This window comes from Suricata suricatta, chromosome 3, assembly GCF_006229205.1.
Source record: "Suricata suricatta isolate VVHF042 chromosome 3, meerkat_22Aug2017_6uvM2_HiC, whole genome shotgun sequence".
NCBI classification, from domain to species: Eukaryota; Metazoa; Chordata; class Mammalia; order Carnivora; family Herpestidae; genus Suricata; species Suricata suricatta.
In genome coordinates, this window is record NC_043702.1 from 134,374,729 (window position 1) to 134,400,770 (window position 26,042).

Consider the following 26,042-nt stretch of genomic DNA (forward strand, 5'->3'; position numbering starts at 1 on the left):
CTCACCTCTCCAGCCTGGCAGCTGCTGGGAGCACCATCAAACTTTAATGGACTCCCTTCTCTGCAGCACCATAGCCTGAATACAGAGAACTGCCTACGGTATCTCCACGACTCCTACTGATGGGTGACAGGCATGGGAAAAGACAGACAAAGAAAAGTACTAGCGGCAGGGCAGGTACCAGACACTCTCAGATATGCCATTCCATTTAATCTCAATTCTTCTCCTCTTTTTGTAGAGGAGAATATTAAGACTCAAAAAGGCGAAGCAATTAGCTTTCAGTTATATCACCAATAAGGACCAGTCCCAGTATTTGATCAATTTTGACCTGGATGGGCATTCTACTACAGCACATGATATCTCACTGCAATTGACTAAGGCTGACTGCCAATCTGACAGTGATACAACTAGTATTTTTTTAATGTTTATTCATTTTTTAGAGAGAGAGAGAGAGCGAGAGAGCAAGTGAGCATACACAGGGGAGGGGCAAAGAGAGTGGAAGACACAGAATCTGAAGCAGGCTCTAGGCTCTGAGTTGTCAGAACAGAGCCCGACACGGGGCCCGAGCCCACAAACCGTGAGATCATGACCTAAGCTAAAGTTGGACACTCAACCAACTGAGCCAACCAGGTGCCCCAAGTTATACAATTAGCATTAAAAATCTTACTACAAATGCAGGATCAAGCTTTGTGCTGTATATGTACGTATGCTTACAGCTTGCAAAGGAGTGGGGAAGGGGACGGGAGCTAAAACAAAAAAGATAAAAAGTAGATTCTCCATCATAAGAATTTAATAATTTGGCTAATAATTATAAGAAATGATTTATAATGTTCTGATCAATACAGAATAAGAAAAGAAAAATGAAAAATATCTAAGCATAGCAAGAATATAGATGAAAGAAATGAAAACAAATAATCTATTAGAATAAATACTAATGTGTATATTCTCTCAAAAGAGGAAGACTCGAGTGTGTAACTAGAAAGCAACATGAAAAAGTAGAACTATCATAGGATTTTGATGATTTAAGTATGAAGGGATGAGAATCAAGTAAGGAACTAGAGAAGAAATAAAATGGATTGGTTTCTTGGGGTAAATAAATTTAAAACCAGAACTGAAAAGGAGAGAAAAAGAAGACCACATACATCGCCCTGGCACTGCTATTGCTCATAGCCAACTGATAGTGTCCCTTATTTGACACAGACCTGCTTTATTGTCATTAGGTGAATATAGTTATTCTAGTAGGTAAACAGAGTTGTGAACACAGATCAAATATGAAGTGATTCTGGGACCATGAAGCCCATCCAATATTGAGGACACTGTAGAAGCTAGCATGACCCAGGGCCAGTCATAACACACTAGAAACACGGGGACATCAACTCCATCTCAGCTATACCAAGCATTTCTGTGGGGCTTAGCATAACTCAAGGAATGTATTTGCTCATTCTGTGCTTCCCTTTCTTCATCAATTAATTAGGGAATAGTAATAGATACAATTTATTAAAAACCTATTATGCGCAAGGCACTGTGCCAAGTGCTCTACATATACTGTATTATGATGCTCAGAAATACCCTGAATCCTTAATTTCCTAATGAGGAAACTGAGGCTAAGAGGTTAAATAATTTGGTCAGTCACAGAGCCAGATGCAGACTTCAAGTGCAGAAATACATATTACCATAGCCTTTGTTCTTTCCCATCCTGTCAGGCTGTCCTGCATTATAACACTAACCTATTTTAAAGAACTAAATGGAAAACCTGTCCAAAATGATGTCAAGATCAAAGTGATATTGAAAATCCAATAATATGTTGTTCTTTTAATCCCCTTCAATAAAAGACATTTTCCCAGTAACTAAAACCAAATAGCGAGCTGCACATTCTCCTGGATGGATTTTGACATACAATAGATACATCCCTTTACTTTTGTTAGTTACGATGCATTAAGATTAAAAACTACAGAGCTGGCAGCCACCACGATATATACATTAGTAAGACAGGATAGCATCATGGCTGATGATATGGGCTTTGGAATCAGACTACCTCATTTGAATCCTAGTTGCACCAACAACTAGCAGTGTGATAAAGGGGAAATTACCCAACCCAGTGAAGCCCCTGGTTTTCTAATCCAATGGTGGTAATAATAGTATCTACCGCATAGGGTTGTTGTAAGAATTAAATGAGAAAATGCTTTACAGTGTTTAATTCAGTGCTTAGCACTGACCATCAGCTGTTAACTAAGTCAGCAGTCTTGAATAACTAGGTAATCCCAGCTCTCTAGCCATTCTGCTCCTTCCTGCCTCCTGACCTGGCATCACTGACAAGGGTCAATTGGTGAATGAAAAAGCCCTCTTTCAGAGTTAGACATAGGAAATATAAAGGCGACTCCTTTCCTTAAGTTCATGAACTTGGGACCAAACTGGCCTCTTCCCTTGGAAAAAGACAGCTCTCCTAGACTGTTACATAACCAAAGACATGTTATACACTGCAGCAAGAAGCAATATAATTATCATCCCCAAAGACTGCTCCAATACTCTGGCCACAATAATAAATCCCTCTCCAGAGACCCACCACAACCATTTACTTATTACTGACTCCCCAATTTATTTGTTGTAGATGTACATGAAGGAAACTTCTAACTTCTTAACCTTGTATAGAAAAGATATTAGTGAATTGAAAAGCTGGTTTTCCCTCTGAAACCTGCTTCTGATTCTCTGTCTTACTGGCCACAGAGTTTCGAGTTTGACAGATGTTAACCAGTAGCGATATCCAGGCCAACATGCATATTTTATAAACAGTTCACCTGGCTGACTACCACTGGGCTTTGTCATCTTAAAGAGGAAAAAAAAAATACAAAAATTAAATGAAATAAAATAAACTGCTCGCTCTTAAATCTTATCTTCAAAGCATGATCAAAAGAGGTGGCAAAAAGAGTTCAGGGGCTGTGTGTACTGGCATCTAGTTTATGTGTTGACAGAGCAAAATGAAAGCAAATTCTCACTGACCTCTCATCTCCTTCTCATTTAACTCTGCTGCTGTGCCTCTTACTACTCACAACTAGGCCTTTTATATGTTAAGCACATAATAAAGGTGGACAGATGGACAAATAGAAAGCTAAATGGACAGAACAAATTTATTTGCATAGTCTTTCCTCCTGACCAAGTGGCACTGAGTTCAAATCAACATTATCTATATACATATACTATCTCTATATCAAACTGAAAGTTCTTTGAGGGTAGATATCTTATTATTTATCATTTTAGACCCAATACTTAGTAAAAATGTTTTGTACATGCTCAGCAAATATTCCTTGAATCAATAAGTATTACTAGTAATTAGAAGAAGACATTTATTATAAATCTGCTGTATGTCAGACAATTACATGCATGTTCTTATTTAACCCTCATATGGACAATGAAGAAGTCACTACCTGTCCTCTAAAATTGATGGTCTCCTTCCCATAGTATAGGGTTGTTGCTGGGAAGTAGCCATACAATTAGAGATGAGATCTCTCAATCTCCTTTGCAACTAGGTTGAGTCATGAATCTGGTCCTCGCCAATGGGATGTTAGTAGAAGTTATGTGTGTCATTTCTATGCCAAAAAATGTAAAAAATGAGTATATCTTCTTCATACTCTCTTTCTACTCACATCAAGGGATATAAACCATGGGAACCTAAAAGATGGTAGAGCCACCAGACAGAAGGCAACAGAAAGTGAAGGAAACCCAAGAACACACCAGCCTATTCAAGGGGAAAGACATAAACCTAACCCACGCAGTCTGGGGCAATGGGGAGGGAGGGTTGTTTCAGATAGCATTGAGTGCTACTCAATCTACTACATAAAATCTTGCAAATGAGATATTTTAGATTTAAAAAAACAAGGTTCAGATAGGTTAAATAATTTACCCAAAGTAACACAGCAATGGCAAAGTTGAAGTTCAAGCTCAAGTCTGCCTAATGCTAAAGTCCTTAGTCTTTCCACCAGTGTACTATTAAGACTACTACTTCCCCCACTACCAGGTACAGTCCAGGCAACATCAGACTAAACTTTCTCATTCCTCCTTAAGCCTGAATTGATGGTAAGCTCCATGGGGGCAGGTAATAGAGCAGTTACATTACTGATATATTCAGTACTCAATATAGTGCTTGGAATTCCATACATATTTAAATAACACATGATCGTTTTTTTAGGTGGATGAGTTGACGGTTAGGTGGAATGATGGATAGGTGGATGGGTAAGTTGGGAAAGGAGTGTCACTTGGATAAATATTATACTAGGGTAGGTTTGATCAAAAGGGGCCAACCACCTCTTCCTCTGTCCCACATCCTCCTGCAGCAAGGGCCATGGATTTCGAGAGTCTTTGCAGACTCTATTATACCTTCTTGCCCTGCATTTCAGGGAAAAGAGATGCATCTTTAAAGATCTATTATTGTTCTCCTCTACCAAGCAGTAATCAAATCAAGATCTATATTCAAACTGAAAAATCTTGAGAAAAATACGTTTTTTCTTTTAGGACAGTAGTAAAATAAGATATATATACACACAGGGTGAAGGAAATATGGGCATGCAACTGCTGAAAGAGAGTTAACCATCCAAGATGCCATTTCTTATCAATGATAAAAGACAAAGATCCCAAAGGCTCACCATGGAAAACCTCACTCTGTACAGGAATCTGGGTGTCTCTGACTCAACCTACATCCTTCCTTTCTAGTCACTTCTAGAAACTGGGCCACCCAACCCAGAACTAGGCTGTCTTGACCACATTGTACTTAGCCGCCTCATGTCCATCTATATATATTCTACTCCAACCAGACAGTTCTATTCATGAGTGTGATCACTGTGTCTAACTTCTACTTCTACTTCCCCCATACACCTACTCTAGACTAGAAACCAGAAATCTTTAAGCTTGACTAAAACCAGGGCTTTAGCTTCAGGCAAGTAACTTACAACCAGAGACAAGAGTACCAGGCATACATTGGCCCCCCTCTCTGGGCCTCAACTAGGTCAGATTGGATCTGCTCTTATCCTTTCAAGTGTGAGACTCCTTTTTTAATATCAAAAATCTAAGACCTACTTTACCCCCTGGAGGAGTTATTTCATTAATATAGCCCCATAACAATGTTGTTAAATAGAGGTCATTATCCATCTTTACTACCACCTCCTTTTTTATAGAGATCCTCTAAAAAGCTTGCCCACAACCACTGAGCTACTAAACAACAGAGCAGGAATATGAATTCAGCTTTGCTTGTCCACAAAGCCCAAATTTATAACCACTATGCTATACTGACTAAATGGGGGAAAACAAAACCACTGCTCATTCACAATGTCTTTAAATATATTTACATTTTATAAAGCACAATGGCACTTACACACTTTAGAAAAATGATACTGTGGTACATATTTGTGGGAGATGTTGTTCAGAAAAAAGCCAATGCTGTGTGTGGCCATGGATCTACATGCCTACTGCAATAATCCCAGGGGTCTCTGGAGTCGCAGAGCCCACGGACTGAAAACCATTGGAATAGCTAGCTGACACTTTAGGTACATTCCTTCTTTAACTTCCTATCTGTGGTTCTAAAATTTGAATTTCTGGATGACTTCTCAGTGTATAGCTTTAGTCTGGCTCAGGAAAGTTGAAGTCAGGGAGGTTCCTTCTCCTTTATTTGTAGTGGTATCTGGTCAGATCTTTGAGTTATCACATTAGAAATAGGGAGAATCCACCCAAAACTTGAATTTGTTTGTTAGAGAAGAGGCCTGATGTCAAATTCACTTTAATAGAACTTTAAGAAGGAGCTAGTTTCCAGGGTGTCTGAGTAGCTCAGTCCATTGAGTGTTCAACTTCAGCTCAGCTCTTGATCTCATAGTTTGTGAGTTTGAGCTCTGGACTGGGCTCACTGCTGTCAGCACAGAGCCCCTTTGGATCCTCAATTCACCCCCCTCAATCTCTGCCTCTATCGCTCTCTATCTCTCTCTCATAAATGAACATTTTTTTAAAAAAAGAGTCAGTCAGAATTGTCATCACACACACACACACACACACACACACACACACACCACCCTCCATGACACCTGCCTCCACCTTACCCAGTCTTTTATTTTGAACGAGGGTGAAAAATGAAAACAGAGAAGAGCTAGGGAGAGTCAGGAGAGGACAAGGAAAGAGCAGGGAGGAGGAAGCCAGAACATGGAGGATCTGGCCGCATTCATTTAAAGAGGGAATGTGGTATTTAAGTAGTCATTGGGAAAGACTGGGGTAAGCGGTGAGCACCTCCTCATCTCCAGCACCAGAGCCTAGATGTGAAGTATCCATCTGGGAGGCCTGTCTCTGTAACAGAGGACATAATACTTACCCAGAAAGGGAACCAGGAGGAGGCCTCTATTTCCCTTTTCCAAATGAGGAGCAAGTAGAGAGTAAACTACAGAGCACCGTGAGCTCTTGCCAGATAGGGCCCCTAAACCACAAAATGTTATGTTTATGGTGGTTATTAACCAGAGTTCAATTAGGATCCAGATCCAGCATCATGATGTGTCACAGGCTATGAAAGCAGGAGAAAGAGAAACATCCCATAAACAAGCATGTGGGTTGGCTTGATCTTTTGACCATTGTTCTATCAGAAAAATTAAAGTCATAATAATCATATAGCAATGTTCCTAGCAAAGCATTTTTAAAATAATTTCTCTGTTGAATATCAAAAAGAAAAGCCCACACACTCATCAGTTCTTACCCATTATTGGAATCAGTAGGAGATACTCAGACTGTGAACCCAGAAGGCAGGACTATGTCTCTGCTCCGGGCAGGGTTAACAGAACTTTAGCATATAATGGGCTAGATTATAAAGACTACAGACTGGGTTTTGGTACAACTCCAATAGGTTAAACAAAATTATAGTTGAGGGCCGGTATTGGAAGGAGGAGGCAAGATACAAGAGAGGGACTCTTGGAAGACACAAATTCTATACACCTGATTTTGAGCAGACATAGAATCATTCAAGGGAGTGGTGCTACCTTCTCGGCAAGCATTACCCCATGCCCGTTCATTTACTGTAAACCTGTCCACTTCCCTGCTTCAAACCATACAGCGGCCTCCATGTAAAATCCCTGGAGATGCCAACAAGGCCCTGAGTAATGATATGGTCCCTCCCCCACTCCCCAGCCTCCCTTAACATCACCTCAGTCACTATACAATAGGCCCATTGGCCTTCTGTCTGTTTCCTAGACCTGCCATGCCTTTTTCCACCCACCCTACCCTCGGCCTATATTCTCCCCATCCTGCCCCCTTCCCTCTTCTTTTTCCAGCCAAATGCTACGCAGTCTCCAGGTCTCCACATCAACAGCAACTTCTTGAGCATTCTCCCTCAGATGAAATTAGGCTCACAATTTAACCACCCACCCAGGCCCCTAACACTTCTCATTTGCAGTACTTTAAACATCATTAAATTTAAGTGTATTTAGTGTCTGTCTTCTCTGCTAGGTAGCAAGCTCTGAGACAACAGAAATGGCATCTTCAACTATGGTTGTATCCCTCATAGCTAGCACAACGTGCAGAACATGGAAGATACTCAACTTATACTGGCTGCCTCCACCCCTGCTTCCTCCGGTATCTTCCCCACCCCATAATTCAGTTTCAGATGTGGATACCAGGCATGCTCAGCCATGAGTGGACCAGGCTGGGAGAGACATCATCCTAGTCATCCCCCCTCGCCAGATTTTTAATTCAAAATTCAGACTCAACAGCAAAGACACACCAGAACAGTCCATTTTAGTTTCAGCTCTCCCATGGCCAGTCATGTGGCCCTTGGCTAAGGAACGATTCCCTAAGACCAGCTTTACCCCTTAAGGTAAGATCAGCTTGGCTCCACGGGGGTGGGAGAAGGAGGTGAGATGCAAGAGACCCTCATAGTGACCTAAGTCAGGAGACTTCAATGCAAATGCCATCTCAAGCGTGAAGCAGCCACACCTGTCACTCAGCCCCCCAGAATTAGAGACCAGGGAGAAGAGCCATGGCCTTGAGCTCCTCTACTAACCACTGTTTCACCAAGACCCAGGCTCCTGACAGAAGAGTGGCAGCCGAGACAGAAGGAAATGAAAGACAGGGTTGGAGGACGTGGGAGCTCAGCCTTTCCTGTCGGCTCTTCTCAGTGATAACTAGAGCTCTTCAATGGGGCATTTCTCCTGAAGGAAGAGGGGCGTTCTCTTCAGCCTTCCTTTGTAACAACCAGACCCCTCTGATCTGTGTGCAGTCGGGAGGAGAATGGAGGGCCTGAACACAGCCAAGAAAAATAAATTTAAAAAGGGGGGTAGGAATCTCAGTAATATAATATTTTCATTATTGGTAAGATTAAAAATGAAGGGCTTTGTTTCAGCTTCTCCTCTTGGAATTTCTTTATTGCTGTTGGTAGTAACTGTAGAAGGATTTGACTAGTTTTTTTTAATGTTTCTTTATCTTTGAGAGATGGAGACAGAACGCAAGCAGGGGAGAGGCAGAGAGAGAGGGAGACACAGAATCTGAAGCAGGCTCCAGGCTCCTGGCTGTCAGCACAGAGCCTGACGCGGGGCTCGAACCCACGAACTGTGAGATCATGACCTGAGCCGAAGTCAGATACTTAACCAACTGAGCCACCCAGGCGTCCCAGGATTGGACTAGTTCTGATGCAATCAGACACACTACTAAAAGGAAGCAAGAGACAGCCTATGTTCAAGTTGTAGTAAACATCTGTCTTGAAACAAAATGACAACTAATGGAAATTTGTTAATTAGCCACAGTTCTGGAACCTGCAATACACTGTAGTAACACTGGTCTCTGTGGCTGCATGTTTTACAGAGATAGATGACTGTTCTGAATGAGCGGTACAGAACCAAAGTATTTTGAATGCTTTCCTTGCTTACAGACCTTTGTTATTTAAAAGGTACACAATGTACTTTTTGTGTATTGTAACATTTATCTTCATAATATCACTGTCCCAGGGGGAGGCATTACTACCATTACCTTTCAAAACACTTTTGCTGAGGCAGCTGTGCATACAGTGTATACAGCATGAGCTTTGGAATTGTTAATAATAGAATTAAAATAGTATTCCCTCCCCTTAGTAAATACTTGGCATTGAGCATGTGACTTGGCCTCTTTGAGTTTTGGTTTCCTCACCTGCAAAATGGAGGTTGAATCTGCCTTGCTTTGTTTCTATATTTAAAATGATCTGTGCAAGGGCTGAGCTGGTAGATGAAGGCTTTCCCATTTAAAATAAGACAACGTAAGCTCCTGACAAAATGGGAGCCATCACCATCACCATCAGCTTCATCACCAGATTATTTTACTTGTCACCAGACGTGGTGAAGAAGCTGGGGAAGGTGTTGCCTTCATTCCATAAAGGAAACGGAAGCTAACACCATCTCTGTTTCACCTGGCATCACGGAGAGAACGCATGTTAGAGTCAGGGCCAGGACTCAGGACACCCGAATCATTTAATCCACTAAACTGTTTTCATGTAAGTTCTGCATACATATTCCAACCAACTAATAAAAAATCATATTTGTTTCCTAACCCCCCAGTGTGATGGCCGGAGCACGATCAAGCAACAGCAGCCTCTCACCGTCACGACAGCGGAGCACAACTACAATCACACCGCAGACCTGGAGTTAGCAAACCAGCACCCGGGTCCCCGCTCCCCACATTCCAGGTCCAAGACCTGCACAAGTTGCTTGGCCACTGGGTCTTTGCTTCTTCGTCTGTGACAAACAGTAAATAAGGGAAAGCTGAATGAGTTGAGCATCCTTCTAAACCTACAATTCAGCGATGAAGTTTTAGTGACCATAGACTCGACTTTCCTTTGTATGTTCTCTTTAAGACCAGTACACCCTCACTGCCCTTTCAACATCTGCACTGCTCCACCTCACCCCTTCCTGCTGGCAACCACTCTGCACTCATCACATCTGCTATTTCCTGACTCCAGTGATACATACATTAAACCATGCTGCTGAATTTCACATTTCACACTGACGCATTTGTACTTAACTCTGGACTATATTTACAACATAGACACAAGTGCACAGATCTCTGCCCAAGTGAGGAGACATGTATCATCCACAGAATGGAAATGTAAACACTCCCTTTAATTCTCAAGTCTACCTTGTAAATCTATAGAATGAGCATTTATGTCATATCCATCTCTGCTTTGTAAACATGCCTTGGAATTTTCACCCCCGCCACCCTCTTCCACACACACTCATGCACATGACTAAGAGTGCTCGCATTTAAGTGCCTTAGAATGGACACAGTGGTCTGACTTAGAAAGCAACTTGCCATAATTTTTTCCCTATGCTACTCTAAATGGATGTAAAGCCAGAAAAAATAGCCCCAAATCAATCTCCCCATGGATTCTGGAGCCTCCTCCAGTCCCTTTCCCACCTCCTTCTGATTGACACCAAGGCCTCATTCGGTTCTCTCCAGTTTGAGCTTCTGTCAGTCAATGGGGGAGGCAAGAAGCAGTCCTTCAGGAAAGAGACACCATGCCAATACCAATGGTGTTCACTCAGAACAAAGTAACTACTCAATAAATATCTGTTGAGTGAATCAATGATGACTCTCAAGATAGAAAAAAGACAGGGTTCATACATGAGAACAAAATTACTCACTACTCCAGGAGGAATCCCAACTCAGCTGCCTGTCAACGACCAACTAGGATTCTCATTCAGAGCCTCCCTGAAGGAACTGGCCTTGTCATCAGCACAGATGTGAGAAGAGCCCTCTAAGCTCCACTTTTTGCCTTCTGGCCCCCTCCACCCCAAACCAAAATTCCTAATTCTAACTCCCGGGTTCCCATGATTCATCTATCTGGAGGAAAATTCATATAAAAAAAAAAAAACCACTAAGGTTCTGATGAAAGGAGGTACTACAAACAGCAGCAGCATTTCCCCTGATGTGAAGCTAGATGTGAAAATGGAGCCGGTGAGGACATGGAGGTCTTCCGGTGAGCAGCCACCAACTCTACTGGGGGCAAGAAGCTGAGAAGCAGTCTAGCAGAGCCGCCTGCCACCAGCAGTAAGGCACTGGAGTCCTCATCCCCTTCTCCTGACTCCTCTCCTCTGAAGCCCAGCCCCTCACATCTCCTCACTTGGCCTGCTTCCCCACCTCCAGAATGGTAAGCTCCAATGTCCCCTCCCTCCAGCCAGCCCTCCCTTGCTCCCCACCTCCCTGCTTCGCCCACTCAGAGCAGGGAGGATGAGTACAAGACAGGTCTGTAAAATCCTGCCAGGCTCACTGGCATGAAGATGCTATATAAATACCAAGTGTTATCGTACTATTACCACAGAGATTTAAATTGGGCTGGGGGCCCCGGGACTGCGTTCGCAACACCTCCCCCACATTCTCAGCCCCAGAGAGACAGCGCTCCAATGGGAAAACTGGGCTTTCCTCGATCTTTAGCTGCTCAGGAAACTCATGTATTAGGGCAGCCTTCTTACAGAAACCCTCTAAAAATACCTATCAATGTATATTTAGCTCCAGATACCGTCCTCCTACCAACAGGCATCAGGCTGAATCGCTCTGTGTGTGCCACTGGTGAGAAGCTGGGGACATGTACCGACAGCCCCCAGCATCTCTTCTACAGCATTTCCTCAGGTTTTCCTCTCCCCTGTTCTCTCTTCCTTTGTCTTTCTTCTCTCTGCGTGGTTATGCATGTCCTCCCCAAAATGCAACTAAAGACACAGCAAAGGATCCCCCCACCCCATGCTCCCTCCTCAGAGTCGATTGTGTCCAGGAGAAAACAGACCCATGTGGCATCCAGAACAGTTAGAATGAATCACCCCAGCCACACTCAAAGCCTTCAGCGGTTCCCCACTGTCCTCCGGCTTAAAAACAATCCCCAGAGCAGGGCCAGCACTGGCTCCCGCTGCCCTTTGTGGGCTCAGCTCTGACTCCCCAGGCCAGCTCCCCAGAGCTGTCCTGCCTGCTCTCGCTGTCTTGCCTTTAAGGATTTGGACAAGGTATTCTTTTCCCAGAAAAGCTTGTCTCCTTCCTCGTCTAAACCCCACCTGCCCATCCTCAATCCCAATTTAAAGGTGAATTTCCGCAATCCTCTGCCCCCCAGAGGGAGGCTGGGTGCCCTTTTCCTGGGTTTTCATGATATGTGGTTCCCAGCGGGGAACACTCAGCCCCATCCCACCCACACTCAGCACAGGGCCTGGCACACTGTGGGTACTCAGCCATGCCTCTTCAAGGAAGACAGTAGGGTGGGACAGGTGATTACTCAGGCCCTCGAGTGAGGGCCTTGGAAGAAAACAGAAGAAAAGCCCCAGGTTCAGATACACCTGCCCATTCTCCAGAGTTTGCCTACATGTACTCACAGTTAAGGGAATAGTCAAAACAGGTCATCTCCCGCAGCCAGACTGGCCACGCTGATGGCACAGCATATTGTGAGCAGTAACATACACACATACAAACATGTGTGTGTGTTACAGTCTTTGGCATACAGCTTAACAAATGCCAGCTTTCACTGTACGGCAAATGTCAGGTGATCTGATACTGCTGCTTCTCCTTACCACCCTACTAAAGCCACATCTAGAAGGTTGTGTCTTCAATATTCAGCCCTGGCCCTGCCCCCATTCCCATCTTCCAGGAAGCAATCCCCAAAAGGTAACACTGAGAACCCTGTCATAGGCCCAAATGACTAAAAGCCGCATACCTCTTAATAACCTACAGATGGATGGAGTTCCTGCTTTCTTTTCTCTACAGAGTGGTCAGAATGTGGAATGTGAGCAAGCTCGCAGGAGTCGAGAAAGAGAGAGAGACAGAGAGAGACAGAGAGAGAGAGGTGCTATATACCCAGAGGAAGGACTGGAATAGACAATCCTTCCCTATGTCTAGTCACAGACTTCCCCCAGCACTCTCTTTTGTATCCTGTAGGTGACAAGAAAATCTGAGATGAAGCCAGTGATTTGATTCAATTAGCATTTGCTAAGTACCTACTATAATCCAGGCTGGGGGGGGTGGGAAGCGGGTAACAGAGATGAATAGGGATGAAAGACAGTCCTCAAAGTCATTTCCCGGTCCTTAGCCAGGTTTTAGGAGCATCTTTGAGTGCCTCCCCCTCCCAGGCACCACCCCCGTCATTTGCCCATATTGCTGGTACTCTTATTTATTATAAAAACTAATATACAAGAAAGACTTTAAATAATTTAAAATCTCCCAGGTGGCCTAACAAATGTTTAGAAACAGCATGTCCTGAATTGTTACCAATACAAGAGATCCCAAGTTATGTAAGGTAATAGTTTGTTAAAGGAATGGCAAATTCCACTGTCTTTTAGAAGAAATGAGAATACATTAACTTTGGTGTTGCTCAGTTCCAGCATTTGCTTGTGTATTCAACAATATGAATTTGTTCAATAAATGGATGAATGAATGAATGAATGGACAAGGCAATTAATGAACTGGTGATTCAGTTTTTGTACATTAAACCCACAGGAGTTAAGTAACATGTCTTCTTAACCACAGAGCAGGGGGTTTTATTCTGAGCCCACAGAGAGAAGTCCTAGGACGGACAGATGGGACTCTGGTCCCTAAGTCACATGTGAAGCCCCATCTCTGGGTCAGGGGCATCTGCCAAATTATGCCCCTCTTTGCCCATCCCACATGGTTTCAATGGAGCTGAAGGAATATGCAATCACGCAACTACAGAACCTTGGGTGGTGGCTGATGGTGTGAAAAAATGAGCACCGAAGAAGGAACTTGGTGCGAGAAGATGTGGGCTCAAGTCTTGGACCAAATGCCTCCTAGTACATCACATACACTCTCTGAACCTCAGTTTCTTCATCTAAAAATGAGGATTCTAAGATCTCATTTGGGGGATTATGAGGATTAGATGAATAATGCACTTATATAAACTTTCTAAACCATGAACTCTCTCAATTTACACACCTAAGAATACAGAAGGTTAGAAGGTCAGAGGTACAGGCAAAATGTAGCAGCCCAGGTCCCCAGCTACCCATTCCTTAGCAAAGGTCAGTGACAGAAGGTCTTTCACTGAACCAGCTAGCTGTCTGACACCTCAGCACCCCCTCCCTTGCTCCCTCCCCTCTAGTCACACACTGAGAGCTGAGAAGTTGTGCAGCCTCAGCCCAAGGCGCTGTGTCATGCTCCAGCACCTGTCATTTGCCCTGTACACAGGAGGAGAATGAGAGGTGACACCTGGAGCTGAGGTGGGAAGCAGGAGCTGCCTGCAAGGACTACTGCAGAGGCGGATGTCAGGAAGCATGGAGAGCAGAGCACCAGCCCTGGGTCAAAGGGCACAGTTCCAACTCCTGGATCTGTCATAGAGAAGCAGCTGATCTTACACTGAGCATTTAACCTGCGTACTAGACAATTCACACCTAAAGCCTGATCTGCCTGCCTCCCTGGATTGGTATTATATCAGATTTCACTGCTTCTAAGACCCCAAGCCTTGTAAGATGTCCTACGATTCCTTCCTAGTGAAGAAAGAAAGAAAAATGCTGTCGATTAAACTATATGATATCATTATCATAAGACACAGGCTGATGTGGAAGATGCTCCACCTTGAGAAACACGCGTCGTAGAAGCCATACAACGTGGGACATGAAAGCGTGACCCTAAGGCTAAATCTGATTTTCCATTCCTGTGGGAGAGAACCACAACCCTCCGCACCCTTGGCCCAAATCTCAAGAGTGCCAAGCCCTTTCCATGGAGCACATTCCCATGGAAATTAAAGGGAGAAAGAAATCAGTAGGGGCAGGAAGAATAGGGACAGTCTCATCAGTTCAGATAGGCAGCAGTGGCCTTTCAGCAAAGTTTGAAGAGCCACAAAGAATGGGATATCGGAGGGCCGAGTAGGGAGAGAACAAGTAACTTGCCTTAGGGCTCACCACCCGTGCCCACTCGTGTGCACCCCCAGACGTGCAGGCGTGGACACAGAGGTCCTTCCTGGCCATGCTATGACAGAAGGGCCCCATGGACTCCTACAGATCTGTTCCCCGGGCCACAGGGCAACCCTAATGGGAAGGCAGTGCTTACAGTTTCCATCAGCCTTCTCCCCTCCCCTCAAAGAGTCTGCTCCTCTGCCTTCCCACACACATCCTCACTCCCAGACCCACACCAGCATGGCGGATTCTCTGTTAGAAGCATTTCGATTAAACTATATGATATAGTTTAATGCCTCTTAAAATGTGACAGCCTAAAGTTGTACATTGGAGCACTTCTAATAATTAATCATAAGAGCCAAAACCAGAAAGCAATCTAGGTGTCAAGTAATTGTAAAAATGGAGAAATACACATCTTCTATATATATCTATTTAATAAACTGCTGGTCAAGCATTCCAGATTTTTACCAAAATATGGAGTAATATGTCCTATGCCCATACTATATTGAGAAAAGGCAACAAAATTACAAACACTGAAAAGAAAGCTTCCTTAGCATTAAAAGGGTTGGAAGGAAACAGTACAAAACAATTAAGAATTTCTCTTAATCTCTGATCTGTTTTTTTTTTTTTTTTACTCTCCAAGATTTTCCCTATTTTCTTTAATGGACATATAATAGTTTAAAATATCAATAAACGGACTAGTTGAGAAATTTCAAATGGTCTCTGAATATAAAATTCAGCAGGACTAAGAATTCACACAATCTTAACATACAATACACATGCATGATAGTATTTTTCTTCCAGACAGAATCACAACATTTCTAAATGACTCAGATTCTCCTCTACCTTTAACTATATAGTATATATTACTTATTTTAGGGACATTAAAAATATCGCCAAGCTATTATCAAAAAGTCAAAAGAGGGGTGCGTGGGTGGCTCAGTTGGTTAAGTGTCCAGCTTTGGCTCAGGTCATGATCTCATGGTTCGTGGGTTTGAGCCCCATGTCAGGTTCTGTGCTGACAGCTAGCTCAGAGCCTGGAGCCTGTCTTCAGATTCTCTGTCTCCCTCTCTCTCTGAACCTCCCCTGCTCATGCTGTTTCTCTCTCTCTCTCTCAAAAATAAATAAAAACATTAAAAATAAAATAAAATGCTATCTTTAAAAAAAAGTCAAAAAATAACAAGCATTGCTAAGGATATGGAAAAAAAGGCAGCCCCTGTGCACGGCTAGTGGGAATGCAAATTGGTACAGCCATGATGGAAAACAGTGCAGAGGTTCCTCAAGAAATTAAAAATAGAAATACTATGAATGCAGCAATCCCATTTCTGAGTATATTCCCAAAGGAAATAAAATCACTATCTTGAAGAGATACTTACACCCGCATGTTCATTGCAGTGTTATTCACAATAGCCAAGATATGACAACAACCTAAATGTCCACTGGATAAAGAAATACACTCGTGTGTGCATGTAGACACACACACAATGGAATGTTATTTAGCCTTTTAAAAAAAAAAAAGGAAGGAAATACTGCCAGTTGCATTGACATGGATGAACCTGGAGGGTATTATACTAAATGAAATAATTCAAGCACTGAAAAGTAAAACACATAGTGCATGATCTCACTTACATGTAGAATCTTAAAAAAAAAAAATCAGACTCACAGCAACAGAGAAATGAATGGTGGTTACTAAGTATTGGGGGTGAGGGTGACACTGGTCAAAGAGTACACACTGTCATCTACAGATAAAGAAGTCCTGGAGACCTAATTGCAGCATGGTGACTACAGTTAATAATAATATACTATACACCAGAAATTTGCTGAGAGAGTGGAGCTCAAGTTCTCTCAACACACACACAAATTAGTGACTATGAGAGTTGATGGCGATATTAATTAGCTTGATCGTGGTAATCATTTGGCAATGTGTGTCAAAATATCACATTGCACCCCTTAAATATACACAATTTTTATTTGTCAATCACACCTCAATAAAGTTGAAAAAATTAAAACATAAAACACATTGTCCAGGTGTGCTGCATTGTCTGTGACCATGCACTTCTGAAACACTATGTACAAATTATCTTTATACACTAAATTATATTTAAAATTCAGTAGAATTTTCTTTTAGAAGAGTAACCTTCAGAAAATCCTTTTGTAAGGCAACAGATGTTTTTAAACATTGCTGTCTCGACCTATTTATCTGTTCCCTATATTGAGGGGTTGGCTGCTTACGAGCTCCATTCAAACATTCCAGTCCTTTACACCTTCGACTTTTTTCTCTTTCACGGACTCACAATTGGCGTGAAGGTTAAAAGTATTAAGTATTATGTCTATTCCACAGGACAATCAGTAGACGCGAACATTCTCAAGCTCTTGTTTTTCTCAGACTTTGTCTACCTTAACTCCTCCGCTCCCTGGAAAACAATTTCCTCTTTGCTCCCCTCTCCTTTTGCTCGATCATAATGGTGGCTCCTAGTTCCCCCTTCCCCACTTTTCTACTACTTTCTCTTCTTTCCCACGCAGGTTTGAACTACTGTCTGACAAGCATCTGGGGGTGGGAATTTCTATGTCACTCCCCTTGCTGTCATACCCAGGACATGGGCTTCCCCACAAGGCCTGGACCACCTCCCTCTCATGCAGGAACCGAAAACCACCTCACACAAAGCCCAGTGAAGCACATCCACTATCACCAGTCCTAAGGCTCATCACGTATGCTGCTAACGGCACTGGATAGGCCCCCAAGAGAGGCATACTATACTCATTTTCCAAAAAATGATTTATCAAATATTTAGATAAATCTACTGCCAATAAATACATGCTGCCTATGACACTGCAACATCTGAAACAATTTAACATTGCATTAACATCAAACGTTTTAATGTGCTCAACTTCATACCTCCTCATATTAATAAATCTGCATATCATAAAAAATTCTGTTTTCAGGACATGAATCTCAACTCTCAGTTAAGCAAATATCCTTGGGAGTCTTCTCCAATGTTCAAAGAAAAACTGCACCTCACTGCACCCCATCTTTTTGGGGTGCCCCTCAGGCTCTGGCAGGCTGCTTGCTTTAGTGAAAAGACTCACTGTGATATGTGTGTCCCGCACTAGCCAAGCACAGAATGGAAACCCAGAAGCAGTAGCAGCCAGACCTCGTTCTTATAACCTCTGCAGAACACCACATGCACCTCCACAGAGGACCCTTACTCCCCTGCAGGTGAGTCACCTGTGGTCTAGCCCCCTGGGAATCTTGTCCTTGAACTTTTTTCCTCTGTCCCTACTCCACGGACTGCTGCCTTCCCGAACCCTCCGCACCAGCCACTTCATGACAGCATAGGTGCAACTTCATACACAAAAAAGGAAAGACAGAAAGAAGACTCACCCACTGAGGACCACGATGAAGTCCATGACATTCCAGCCATTGCGGAGGTACGAGCCCTTATGGAAGATGAACCCTAGGGCCACAATTTTGATACCAGCTTCAAAGCAAAAGATCCCAATGAAATATGGTTCTGTCTTCTCCTGTGGGATGAGGAGCAAAGGTGTCAGTAAGCGGGTGGAGGGCGGGGAATATACTTCATCAGATGTAGACAAAGGCACATCCTGGCCAGCCCCTCCACTCTGACCATTCCTGTCTCCTACAGGACAGCTGGATATCTGTGCTGGGCCAGCCTTGTGTACAGGGGGGAAGGCCATGCACTCGCTGGAGGACTCAGGGAGTGCATAGGAGCAAGGGAAGTCCCAGGAAACCCAGCTGAAGAAATGGATGGATGTAGGAATAACACCCAGGCCAGGCTTCTTCCAAGGGTCATAACTGATGCTTCTAGCTTTGCCTTGAAGGAGGTGGCTTTTCCACTGCTGATCTTCACTTACATTGAAAGCTCAAGGGTTCTCATCTGCTGCTAATCAGGCTGGAGCCACTTACCCACACATTTGGAGTTTAAGCAATTAATTTGCCCTCTCTAAGAGGAATACCCCAGACACATGAATCACTGCTTTAAGGAGAATATGGACATAAGATCTAGGAAGTTCACCACCATAAATGCATGAACCCTTCAGCCCCTCTTCTCTACCCTCCCTTCCTCTCACTTCAAAAGCCCCTTAGGAAGGGAGGCGAACTGAATGGCCCTTGTGCTCCCCTTTCTTCTGGTAAGGCTGTCATGCAGTGTATACACAAGTGTTTGTGATGCCCTCAAAATTTCCTGGGAGTAGGAGTTATAAATGTCAGTCCTCTCTTCCTTATGTAGCTCAGTGGGGTCTGCACCATCTTGTCCCTTGGCAAAGAACAAACTCATCACAGAACTGAAGGGCTGGGAAGGGGAGAAGGGGCCTGACAATGAAGCAAAGGAGAAGAAACCAGGGAAAAGAAGGACAGAGGGAATGATGAGAAGGAAGGAGGCACATACCAGTCTGCGGGACATCGGGGTCTTGTCATCTTCAGGAAGATGTTGTTCCAGGGCCAAGACAATGCAGTTGGCAATGATGGTGGCCAAAATCATGTACTCAAACGGCGTAGGAAAGGTAAAGTTAAGGAACAGATTCACCAAAGAGAGAGGGATGCAGCCTCCAAGACGGCTGTGCACATAAATTCACAAAATGCATCAAAACCCGTATTATGTCTGCACAGTCAGCATATCTATATTAGCAAACAGGAGGGCCGGGCAGTGGGTGGTCCTTGGCATGGGAAACCATAACCATTTCTGACTGGGCTCTAAACACAAAGCCTCTTCTCCAATAAAAGGAAGAATGTAGCCAATAAATAATACAGTTAGACATATGGTTGACACTCCAGATACTTCGTGAATTCAATGACATATCTGGGAATTAAGCAGGGCTGAAAATGGAAACAGAAAGAAGGGAGGAAGAAACACTGATGTTGTGGCAGGCTGTTCTTCCCAGGCTTCAAATTGGTGCCCAGTATGATGACGCTTCAGCAGGGATCCAGTTGGGGCTGTCTGTTGCTGCCTCCGGGCATCATATCTGGGGGCTCCTCCTCTAGAACCTCTGCTCAACTGGGTAGAAGAGCCCTTGGAAAAAAGGACAATTCTCTCCATGTGAGCTCTCTTCTATTCCAATATCCAATCCAGAATAATATTTAATGGGGTCAGGAGAAGCTTGCCTTGTCCCATCTTACTTTCTCCTAAGTTTCTACATGGATAGCAAACAGAGAGACACGTCATGAGTCTGAATCCAGGACAGCAAAGTCAAGGCATCTAGAAACCAAGGTACAAATGAATGGATAATGAATTCAGGCTTTTTTATGTTCCATTCCTCTGAACACCGATGAGGGGGCTCCCTGAGCCTTTTTGAAAAAGAGGACTATGATTCAAGTGCCTGAATCCTGACTATCCTGAAGAAAGGTTATGTTACAAACCCTGGGGGAGTTAGAGGGGGGACTGTTACCAGAGAGAGAGGGAATCACCAGTTTCTGGAGTCAAGTGACTCTGCACGTTGGATTCCATTCCATAACTACTGTTGTAAAAAACACAAGTGAGCTGTCGCCACTGCTCTTGCCAAGCAACCTATGCTCTGGCAGATTCTGGCATCCAGGCAGGAGAAAAGAGTAGACCTGGCCAAGAGAAGAGAAGGCAAGAGACCATGCTCCTTGTTTCCCCACAGAAGCAGGCCTCCTGTGTAGCATGTAGGGCCTAGAGCCTTCTCTAGGGAGTACAAATCATAAACATGCCCCTGATACATCCCCATCCCTGCCATGATATATCAGTGCCCATCGGTGGTAAGTGAACTTTCAGAGCATCTTTGAGGAAGGACAGGGCATAGAGCACTACAGGCACAGGTGCATGTGCTGTGCGAGGAGCTGTGAGCTGCGGTCCTGGTGCTGGAAGGGGACGCTGCAGCAGGTGAGGCAGCCGGCCGCATGGGAGCCTCCAGAGCCGTTCATTCCCACTCGGCAGTACCCAGTGCCATCTCCTCCCCATGCACCCGAGTCATGGCACACTCTCCTGCAGCTGGCCATCCTTCCTTCCCACACACCTTCAGTTCATCTGAGACTCATACTCTAGGGACAGCTCTGTGGGCTTTGGCTGCTCTGTGGCTCTGCTCTCGAATCTCAAAAAGGATGGGCCCAGAGGACCTCAGAGCTAGCCCCCTGCCTCTCACGTCCTACCATGCCTCCTGAAACCCTCCCAGTCAGAGGGGACTCTAACCACATGGACCATCTCTCAGCACACCCAGCCATTTCCCCTCATGCAGTCTCTCTAGGGACCAAAGTAGGCCCCTGAGAGCCAAAGTATGCCAGCCAACACACTCCAGAGATGCCCAGCTAGAGTGCATGCCCACTTTCTTGGGACAAGCCCCCACACACAACCCACATAGGCCCCCCAGCACCCACTGATCACTGATTCCTCACTCCCATCAGGGGCTCCAGCCCAGACTTCTGACCAAGTGTATAATGACCAGGGACTACACCAGTCACACCACCAGTGGCTGATCCTGGGCCACCCAGGGTCCCCCAGACCCAAATGGTAAAATGAAGACCGGAGTGCCAGAAGTGTTTGCCCAGGCACCCAGGCCTTTTCCTGAGGACATGCCTACTAGTCACGGACACATGGCAACAGAAATGGAGGGCATTTAGGGCAGTGTTCCTACAATGCAGCCCACAGGATACTAGCACTATAGGAACTTGCAATCAAATCAATGAGGGAAAGCCGGGATCCAGGAAAGTGAGCAGGCTTCCTCCCAGCAGGACTTCCTGGAGCCTTTCGCGCTATTGTACTATTGCAAACAGTGTGCACCACCTACCCCAAAGTGGGTGGGAATGGTACACAGCATTCCCTCACTCACTTCATCATATCATCTGTTTATCAGAACATCTCTCCTGGGAATGGTGTCAGAGGAACATATTTGGGGAGCTCAGCTACAAAGGGCAGACCTCACTGCCAGTCCCCAGGGGTGAGGAGGAGGTCTGGTGCTCCAGCAGGAGTGAAACTGTGCCTCTGCCACCTCTTGTCTCATCCTGTTCACAAAGTGTGGGGCTAAGCTGCCCTTCACCATGGCCGGAAATGCCATGAGCAAATTCACAAAAGCTGCGCAGCAGGTCCAAGGAGCCCAGCAGGGGACCTGGGAAGCAGGGCTGGGAAGAGAAATGCTCTCGCTCAAGCAGGGGACATCATGAGCTTTCATTGGTCTGCTTGGGTTCTAGGATTGCTTTCCAGGATTCAGGTTGATTCCCCTGAAAACCTTAAAGTGATAACCACAGACTTAAAAGTTCATGAGCTCGTAGTTGCTGACTTGCAGGTACAACAGGTCCTGACGGCTATGTGCCCCCCAAGGCCTCTCTACTCCACAATACTTGCTTGGACTGTTGCAGCCTCTCTATGGCCCCACTCCTTGTTCCCTACTTCCATACCTGCATTTCTCTAGCCAGATCACTTAAACATATAACTCCCTGCACAGACCTTTAAGCTCACCTCATCCAGAATGCCCAGCAGCAGATACAGAAGGCTTCTGAGAAATACAGGAAGGTGTGGTCATCACCAACCACTGCAGGGCGGTCAGGGCAGGAGAAAGGGTCTTGGCTCCAGGTGCTAAAGCACTAAACTTCTTATGACTGGCCAGATATTTGGATGGCTGGGAATTCATGAGGTCTCAATGAATGGCACTGCCTACAGCCATTGTAGGAGGCTACAATCAAAAAGTGAGGATTTGGTAATTCATTGCTTCTGAGAAGACCCCATTGCCATGTGCTCCCCCACCCAAATCCTTTGCCTAGTCTGATGTCAAAGGACCTATGCAAAGCAGCAATCCTTTGCTCGAAATTTTGAGAGGCGTCTGGGTGGCTCAGTCAGTTGAACATCTGACTTCAGCTCAGCTCATGATCTCACAGTTCTTGGGTTCAAGCCCCATGTGGGGCTCTGTGCTGACCGTGCAGAGCCTGCTTCAGATTCTCTGTCTCTCTTCCCTCCCCCCCTCCCCCGCCGCCACCGTGCATGGCTTACACACACGTTCTCTCTCTCCTTAAATATTTTAGAAAAATTTTTTAGAAAGAAAGAAGTTTTGAAAACTATTTAAACGCATATATCCTTGGGAGGGATATCCCTTTAGGCATTACAAATCAGCTCAACCTCAGGATGAATTCATGTTTGGGGCACTTAAGAATCTGAGGTACGATTTTGCTGCAGAAGAGGTGAGACTAGGGAATCCCGTGTATCTGTGGACCACGTGACAGAAAGGATGGTGACTGGGAAATTTGGGGAGAGAAGAACAAGAGAGAACATCCAGTTCAGTCTGAGGCCCAGTCACTCTCCCTTCCAGCCCTTTCTTTCCCCCACCACCTTGCCTCCTTCTCTTTCTAAGGAAAGCATGAAGAATGGGCACCTATGGCTTCGTGCTTCTGCCTCCACCTGCAATGGGCTTTCTCCTCTTTTCTGGTCATATGTCGAGAGCAAGCTAAACTATCACCTTGCTTGTGAAGATTTCTCTCTGTGCCCCATAGCTTCTTTACATTGTACAATTTTATCCTCTCTCCTCATATTTGTCTCCCCCAAGGAACTGCACCTTGAAAGCAAGGACATGTTCTTATTTACCTCTCCAGGGGCAGTGCTTACCAGAGCCCCTGGTACACAGTAGGAGCAATGTTAAACGCAGGCCTGAGTGAATGGGATCCATACCCTAGAGCGGGAGCTCCACTGACAAGCCATCACAGACACTGCAGGGTAGCCACTCACTCTGGCTCAGGCCCCGGCTCCCGCTCACCCCCACCCTTGGGAGCAGACTCAAAGGTACCACTCCCATTGCTTCTCATTTACCATAACTTCGAGCCAAATAAGCTTGGCTCTAAGGCTTGAGGCTCTGCTTACCTCTCCAAAGGGAAGATCCTGGACTACAAATAAAGGCCTGTAGGCCAAGGGAATGCACCTCAGGCAAGACAAAGACTTGACCTGGAAAGGTCAAAGGAAGCTCCATGTTGCCAAGGCCTCAAAGAACAAGGCCCTTCATGAGGCAGTAATAGAAGTCTGTCGAGGACTCTTGATTCCTTCTGCCCAGGAATTCAGTGGCACCTATTACATTCTGTGCTTGACACCAAACGCATTTTGCAGAACAGTATCTCTCCCTGGTGTCCACACTACAGACAGAGGCCTAGACAGACGGAGCTACCAGGGCAGTGAGGTGTGGGAGCCTGAGGGTAGGAGCTTTGCCTGTATTCTTCACCTCTGGAACCCTGGTGTCCCCCACACGGCAGGCACCCAATAATTGTTTAATTAAGTAATAATTTAATCAATCCATTGATTAGTGAATTGCATAGAGAAACCAGAGTCAGAGGTATCCTTGAAAAAGGTAACTCATACTTTCCCCACACTGTGTACCCACTTGAACTTTTTGTACTATATTACTACGTGTACACATTAACTATTCAAAAATAGAAAGCAGCATGCATAGAAGATTCTTTTAATGTAAAAACATTTTTGAAAAAGGAGCAAAGGAAAAAAATCTGTCATGCTAGAAGGATAACGAGCTTTCTTGGGGTTCTAGGGTTATTTCCACTTTCTTCTTCTTTATGCATTGTCTTGAGTATTAGGAGTATGTATTAATTTATAATTATAAGATCAATTAAAGCTATAGTTATTTTGAAAAAAACCCAAAACAACACAAAAACACCATTCCATCCTGAGGGTCATGGAAATCAGTGCAAGATTTCTGAGAAGATCTAATGCAGGAGGACAAAGGGACAGGATCCAACAGGGAAATGGCCATGGAAGTGCCGTGAACCTTGCTAAGACTCCTCCTCTCCATTACCTGTCTCCCTATCTGCTCACCATCGCCTCATTTCATCAACTTCCCTGGCAATCTCCCCAAACGCCCCTTCGCTCCTCGCTCCCTCTGAGTCCCTTAATGAGGACCTGTGTCGCTCCATCTCTCCCTTTCCCCGTCTAGCAGCTTCAAGACAATCATTAGGGAAATGATAAAAATAGGTTCGCTTATTGATTTATCTCCTTTACCCAATGCTCCTTCCTTCCAACAGTTGACTTGTTTCCTTAGCAACACAGCTAATTTGAGCAGCGCTACTTGGCCTGCACACCTGCCATTTGTTCATTTCCTTCCTGAAGGCACAGAAAGCCAGGGCAAGGAAGAGGGCTGCCCTTTAGGCCACAGTTGTGGTGCTGGCCCTGCTCATCGACGGAGCCCTGGGGACCTGGCCTGGGAGATGAGCCACCTTCTTCCCAGACCAGCAGTTTCCCCTGTCAACCCTACTCAGGCGTAGGTCTGTTGGTACAAGACTGGGGAAGACTTAGGCTCAAGGAGCACACCTGGGGAATCCCCGGGGAAACATACATCCCCACCACCATCAGGGTGCAGATCCTAGATCCCTTCTGCTCTCAGCTGTGTCCTCTCCGAGCTGTGGCAGCAAAGCCCACTAAGGAGACTGAATACACTTAGAGAGGCAGAGAAGCCACCAGGGACAGAATGCTGTGCTCTCTCCCTGACTCCAGGCCTAATGGAGAATGCACTTTTATGGGGAGCAGTCTGTGGCCACCTGTGCACTTCCCGTAAACTCCTAGGGGAGTCTAGAATAGCCCACAGACTCAGAGGAGGCTTGTCTTGGCCTCCTTCACTCATTTCCACCCCTCACTCCAGGCCCAGAATACTCTCCCTGAAAGATCTATTTCCTTTCCCTCCCTTCCATTGCAGCTGCCTATTTTTGGAGGTCTAACTCTATGAAATGAAACAGTCTCAGAAAATGACCTGAGCCATTCTAACAAGTTGGATGTTGACCCAAACACAGTCATAGGGAAGGGTTACTGCCTAGTCTGTGATTCCCTCAAGCACTACACCAAAGAGACATTTTAAATATGAACAATAATGAAATATAGCTATCCAAGGCTTTCTTGCTACTTTTTTTCCTATGACCGGAATCAGAATCTTCCTTGAGACCTACAATGCAAAGGAGAAATGTAGCCTGGTAACTGGAAACCAGAGCCAGGATTCCCCCTGTAAAATCTGCCCCAACGTGGTACTCATGGCAGGGAAAAGCACCACCATTCTCACAGAACCAAACATGAAACACAAAAGGATCAAAGTCTAAAATGATCCATGAATACAAAATCCTTAGAAAACCATAAGGTGCTACCCAAATGCACAGTCATTTTTATTATCCTACTAAATCACTCTTTAAGCATCTGCTGTGGCTCTAAGCATTGGGATAAGCAACTGTTAGTGGTCACAGTCTCC

At 44.8% G+C, this 26,042-nt stretch overlaps 1 protein-coding gene across 1 annotated transcript in view; it reads right to left on the reverse strand.

The window, feature by feature from the left end:
* The window catches only part of CACNA1E (calcium voltage-gated channel subunit alpha1 E), a 496,040-nt gene that overhangs the window by 265,944 nt on the left and 204,054 nt on the right, over window positions 1-26,042 (reverse strand). The window contains exons 4-5 of the mRNA XM_029935255.1: window positions 19,262-19,367; window positions 18,238-18,377 (exon numbers count right to left, since the gene is read on the reverse strand). Coding sequence (XP_029791115.1) covers window positions 18,238-18,377; window positions 19,262-19,367 — 246 coding nt within the window. The remainder of the gene's footprint in view (window positions 1-18,237; window positions 18,378-19,261; window positions 19,368-26,042) is intronic.